Here is a 6,000-nt window from a genome sequence, read left to right as displayed (position 1 = left end):
AGGATTAAAGGTATTGAAATACATAATCAGTTTTTGATCAGTAAAATAAGTATTAGCAAATCCTTCCAAGAGAACAACATTTTTTTTATTGCAACATAAAGGAGAGTGTTGTACTCTTGACTTAAAACACTAAGAGATTTCGCTGTGTAATTGCAGCATCTGTACTCCGCCTTAAAATTTCTCATTAAATGTTAAAATGTATCTATGTGCTGTCATGTCAAATCCGAGCCATAATAAGCACTACAGCACAGTCAGAATCAATTTGACAGATCGTTTATTTTCAGTACATTGGAAACTGCTAGACAAAAATAATAAGACACCGGGGTTAAAAGGATGAATCCAGAGAAATTGGTCAATGTTCTTAAAACTCATCGTCATATGGATACTTAGGGCTTTCTTTCCAGCTAAAATAAAAAAAACTGAAGATAAAAGGAAAGTAAGGACGTATAATAAAAGATAATGAGTACAAGTACGTTAAAATTAAATTGTAAAAATATTAATAAATAAAAGTTAATGTAAAGAAAAAAATCAGAACAAATGTTTTCTCGGAATCTAGAAGGTACTTACGAAACGAAAGTCATGTAACGCATGTCTTTATTGACTCCATCTAGAGAGTTCATGTCTTCATCACTTAAGTCAAAGTCAAAAACCTGTAAATGAAAAGTAATAACAAAATATAGATTAATTTTAAGAGGAAAGAAATTATTCTAATTTTATTTTCTTCATTTACTTGGAAGTTTTCCTTGATCCTCTCAGGGCTGATGCTTTTTGCCAAGACAACACATCCCCTCTGTAACAAATATCTCATGGCCACCTGCGCAGGAGAGCGGTTCAGCTTCTTAGCGACTATATTTAATACGGGGTCTTCAAGAACTTTGGGGGTATTCTGATCAATCCTATCAGAAAGAAAATAAAATAAATCTCACACTTTAACAAAATTTTGGTGAAAGGAAAGAAAACAAGCACATTATCACAGGATAGTCACTATTACATGAGACAGGATGAAGCAAGTTGTTATATTTTATACGTAGGAGCAGTATTATAGTAGTTATATTCTTGTACATAGGGAGCAGTATTATAGCAGTTATATTCTTGTACATAGGAGCAGTATTATAGTAGTTATATTCTTGTACATAGGGGCAGTATTATAGTAGTTATATTCTTGTACATAGGGGAAGTATTATAGTAGTTATATTCTTGTACATAGGGGCAGTATTATAGTAGTTATATTCTTGTACATAGGAGCAGTATTATAGTAGTTATATTCTTATACATACTGGCATTATTATAGTAGTTATATTCTTGTACTTAGGAGCAGTATTATAGTAGTCATATTCTTGTACATAGGAGCAGTATTATAGCAGTTATATTCTTGTACATAGGAGCAGTATTATAGTAGTTATATTCCTGTACATAGGGGCAGTATTATATAGTTATATTCTTGTACATAGGGGCAGTATTATAGTAGTTATATTCTTGTACATAGGGGCAGTATTATAGTAGTTATATTCTTGTACATAGGAGCAGTATTATAGCACTTTTATTCTTGTACATAGGAGGCAGTATTATAGCAGTTATAGTCTTTTACATAGGGGCAGTATTATAGTAGTTATATTTTTGTACATAGGGGCAGTATTATAGTAGTTACAGTATATTCTTGTACATAGGACGCAGTATTATAGTTGTTATATTCTTGTACATAGGGGCAGTATTAGGCTGTGTGCACACGCAGCATATTTTTCGCGGTTTTTTCGCGGTTTTTCGCTATAAAAACGCTATAAAACCGGGAAAAAACGCTTACATTAAGCATCCTATGTAATAGAATGCATTCTGCATTTTTTGTGCACATGCTGCATTTTTTTCCTGAGCGGAATCGCATTCCAGAAAAAAACGCAGCATGTTCATTAAAATTGCGGAATCGCAGCGATTCTGCACCCATAGGAGTGCATTGATCTGCTTACTTCCCGCACGGGGCTGTGCACACCATGCGGGAAGCAAGCAGATCATGTGCGGTTGGTACCCAGGGTGGAGGAGAGGAGACTCTCCTCCACGGACTGGGCACCATATAATTGGTAAAAAATAAAGAATTAAAATAAAAAATAGTCCTATACTCACCCTCTGATGCCCCCCGAAGTGTTCCCGCCTCTCCGGTGCATGATCTCTCTTCCGTTCCTATAGATGATGTGGTTCAGGACCTGTGATGACGTCACTGTCTTGTGATTGGTCGCGTGACCGCTCATGTGACTCACGCGACCAATCACAAGACAGTGACGTCATCGCAGGCTCTTCACTGCACTCCAGCTATAGGAACGGACGCCGCTGAGGTCTGCACGTGAGTATAACCATGTTTTTTATTTTTTTAATTATTTTTAAACATTCGATCTTTTACTATAGATGCTGCATAGGCTGCATCTATAGTAAAAAGTTGGTCACACTTGTCAAACACTATGTTTGACAAGTGTGACCAACCTGTCAGTCAGTTTTCCAAGCGATGCTACTGATCGCTTGGAAAACTCTAGCATTCTGCAAGCTAATTATGCTTGCAAAACGCTAGTTTTCTGCGGGTATATGCATGCTAATTCTGCATGCGATATACCCGCGGCAGGAGGCGCAGAATTGCTGCAGAAATTTCCGCGGCAATTCTGCAACGTGTGAACTTAGCCTTATAGTAGTTATATTCTTGTACATAGGGGCAGTATTATAGTAGTTATATTCTTGTGCATAGGAGCAGTATTATAGTAGTTATATTCCAGTAAATAGGGGTAGTATTATAGTAGTTATATTCTTGTGCATAGGGGGTATTATTATGTTATTTATGTTCTTTTACATAGGGGCAGTATTACATTAGTTATACTCTTGTGCATAGGGGCAGTATTATAGTAGTTATATTCTTGTACATAGGGGCAGTATTATATTAATTACATTCTTGTACATAGGAGCAGTATTATAGTAGTTATATTCTCGTACATAGGAGCAATATTATAGTAGTTATATTCTTGCACATGGGGACAGTTATCAGGCTGGGTGAAGGATAAGTAAGTGCACAACAATAGAAAGAGGGAAGGGAGAGCCCAAACACTAGGGAAGAGGGGAGTGGAGACCCCTAGGCAGATCTGAAGTCACCCTGCAGCACTAAACATCACTCAATAGGTTCTGTACCAATCGCCAAGCAGGAACCTAATCCCTGCTGTCCCTAGTTATAGGACCTACATAGTGAGGGGACGTGGTGCATGCTAGTCAGTCCCTACTAAAACTACAGACAGAGAGGGTAGACGAAAGTGGGGCAACACTTAGTTTGAGAAGACCACCGAGATGTCACAACAGCAATCCTCCAAGGGTTCTCAGGGAAGACACTAACTGACTGCTAGAACTTCCAACAAGACTGAGGCAAGTATGAGCTAACACTCCCACCATGCTGCAGCAATTGAATGTATTTAAACCTTCAGCACAGGTGTGTGATTAGCAGCAGAAGGTGGAGGTAACTACTGGGTCCTTGTTATGGACTGGTGATTTAGGAATGACATGCAACTAGCTCTGAGCAGGTGGTAACTATACGGACCGCAGTTCCTGATCTTAACACAACACTAGAAGTAGCCGTGGGATGTTCCTGTCACTCCCTGGACACCTCGTCACAGCCGGAGAACTAGCTACCCCTAAAGGTAGAAACAGGAAAGCTATCTTGCCTCAGAGAGAATCCCCATAGGATAGACAGCCCCCCACAAATAATGACTGTGAGTGGAGAAGGAAATGACATACATAGAATGAAACAAGATTTAGCAAAGGAGGCCACTTCTAGCTAGATAGATAGTACAGGATAGAACACTGTGCGGTCAGTAATAAAAACTAGAAAAAGTCCACCGCAGAGAAATGCAAAAATCTCCACACCTGACTAAAGGTGTGGAGGGCAAAATCTGCTGCCCAGAGCTTCCAGCTTAGCTGAATAGATCCATACTGATAAGCTGGAGAAATGAGCAAAACATAGAATGTGCTGAACAATAAAGTCCACAACAAGAGGACTGCAAAAGGACAAGCAAGGACTTATCTTTGCTGAACAGGTCAGAGTGTCAGGGAAATCCAAAAGAGCCGTGACTCCAAGCAGGAACAATTGACAACTGGCATTGATTGAGGGATAAGGCCAGACTAAAATAGCCGAGCCAGAAACACGATCAGTGGAAGCAGCTGCTGATGCTAAATCCAAGAAGCAGCCATACCACTCAAAACCACCGGAGGGAGCCCAAGAGCAGAACTCACAAAAGTGCTACTTACAACCACCGGAGGGAGCCCAAGAGCGGAATTCACAACAGTACCCCCCCCCTTGAGGAGGGGTCACCGAACCCTCACCAGAGCCCCCAGGCCGATCAGGACGAGCCAAGTGAAAAGCACGAACCAAATCGGCGGCATGAACATCGGAGGCAACCACCCAAGAATTATCCTCCTGGCCATAACCCTTCCACTTGACAAGATACTGAAGCCTCCGCCTCGAAAAACGAGAATCCAAAATTTTCTCAACCACATATTCCAACTCCCCCTCAACCAACACCGGGGCAGGAGGATCAACAGAGGGAACAATGGGTACCACATATCTCCGCAACAAAGATCTATGGAAAACATTGTGGATGGCAAAAGAGGCTGGAAGGGCCAAACGAAAAGACACTGGATTGATAATCTCAGAAATCTTATAAGGACCAATAAACCGAGGCTTGAACTTAGGGGAAGAAACCTTCATAGGAACATGATGAGAAGATAACCAAACTAAATCCCCCACCCGAAGCCGAGGACCAACACACCGACGGCGGTTAGCAAAACGCTAAGCCTTTTCCTGAGACAACGTCAAATTGTCTACCACATGAGTCCAAATCTGCTGTAACCTGTCCATCACAGAATCTACACCAGGACAATCAGAAGGCTCAACCTGCCCTGAAGAAAAACGAGGATGGAAACCAAAATTACAAAAAAAAGGCGAAACCAAAGTAGCCGAACTGGCCCGATTATTAAGGGCAAACTCAGCCAACGGCAAGAAAGCCACCCAATCATCCTGATCAGCAGACACAAAGCATCTCAAATAGGTTTCCAAGGTTTGATTAGTTCGCTCAGTTTGGCCATTTGTCTGAGGATGGAACGCCGAAGAAAAAGACAAATTAATGCCCATCCTAGCACAAAAGGCCCGCCAAAACCTGGAAACAAACTGGGAACCTCTGTCAGACACAATATTTTCCGGAATGCCATGCAAACGAACCACATGCTGAAAGAACAATGGAACCAAATCAGAGGAGGAAGGCAATTTAGGCAAAGGTACCAAATGGACCATTTTAGAGAACCGGTCACAAACCACCCAGATAACAGACATCCTCTGGGACACAGGAAGATCCGAAATAAAATCCATGGAAATATGCGTCCAGGGCCTCTCAGGGACAGGCAAAGGCAAAAGCAACCCACTAGCGCGGGAACAGCAAGGCTTAGCCCGGGCACAAGTCCCACAGGACTGCACAAAAGAACGCACATCCCGCGACAAGGAAGGCCACCAAAAGGACCTAGCAACCAAATCTCTGGTATCAAAAATCCCAGGATGACCGGCCAACACCGAACAATGGACCTCAGAAATTACCTTACTTGTCCATCTATCAGGAACAAACAGCTTCCCCATAGGACAGCGGTCAGGTTTATCAGCCTGAAATTCCTGAAGCACCCGCCGTAAATCAGGGGAGATGGCAGAAAGAACCACCCCTTCCCTAAGAATGCCAACCGGCTCAAGAACTCCAGGAGAATCAGGCAAAAAACTCCTAGAGAGGGCATCCGTCTTAACATTCTTAGATCCTGGAAGATATGAGACCACAAAATCGAAACGGGAGAAAAACAGGGACCATCGAGCCTGTCTAGGGTTCAGCCGCTTGGCCGACTCGAGGTAAATCAGATTCTTATGATCAGTCAAGACCACAACGCGGTGCCTGGCTCCCTCAAGCCAATGTCCCAACTCCTCAAATGCCCACTTCATAGCCAGCA

At 42.0% G+C, this 6,000-nt stretch overlaps 1 protein-coding gene across 2 annotated transcripts in view; it reads right to left on the bottom strand.

Moving 5' to 3' along the window:
* Positions 1 to 257: 257 nt before the first annotated feature.
* LOC143776952 (aldo-keto reductase family 1 member C1-like) overlaps positions 258 to 6,000 on the bottom strand; it is a 39,602-nt gene continuing 33,859 nt past the window's right edge. For both annotated transcript variants that reach the window (XM_077266825.1, XM_077266824.1), the window contains 3 exons: positions 731 to 896; positions 568 to 650; positions 258 to 404 (listed from right to left, as the gene is read on the bottom strand). In XM_077266825.1, coding sequence (XP_077122940.1) covers positions 362 to 404; positions 568 to 650; positions 731 to 896 — 292 coding nt within the window. In that variant the 3' untranslated portion in view covers positions 258 to 361. The remainder of the gene's footprint in view (positions 405 to 567; positions 651 to 730; positions 897 to 6,000) is intronic.

Source organism: Ranitomeya variabilis, chromosome 5 (assembly GCF_051348905.1).
Source record: "Ranitomeya variabilis isolate aRanVar5 chromosome 5, aRanVar5.hap1, whole genome shotgun sequence".
NCBI lineage: Eukaryota > Metazoa > Chordata > Amphibia > Anura > Dendrobatidae > Ranitomeya > Ranitomeya variabilis.
This window is presented reverse-complemented; position numbering and strand designations above follow the sequence as displayed.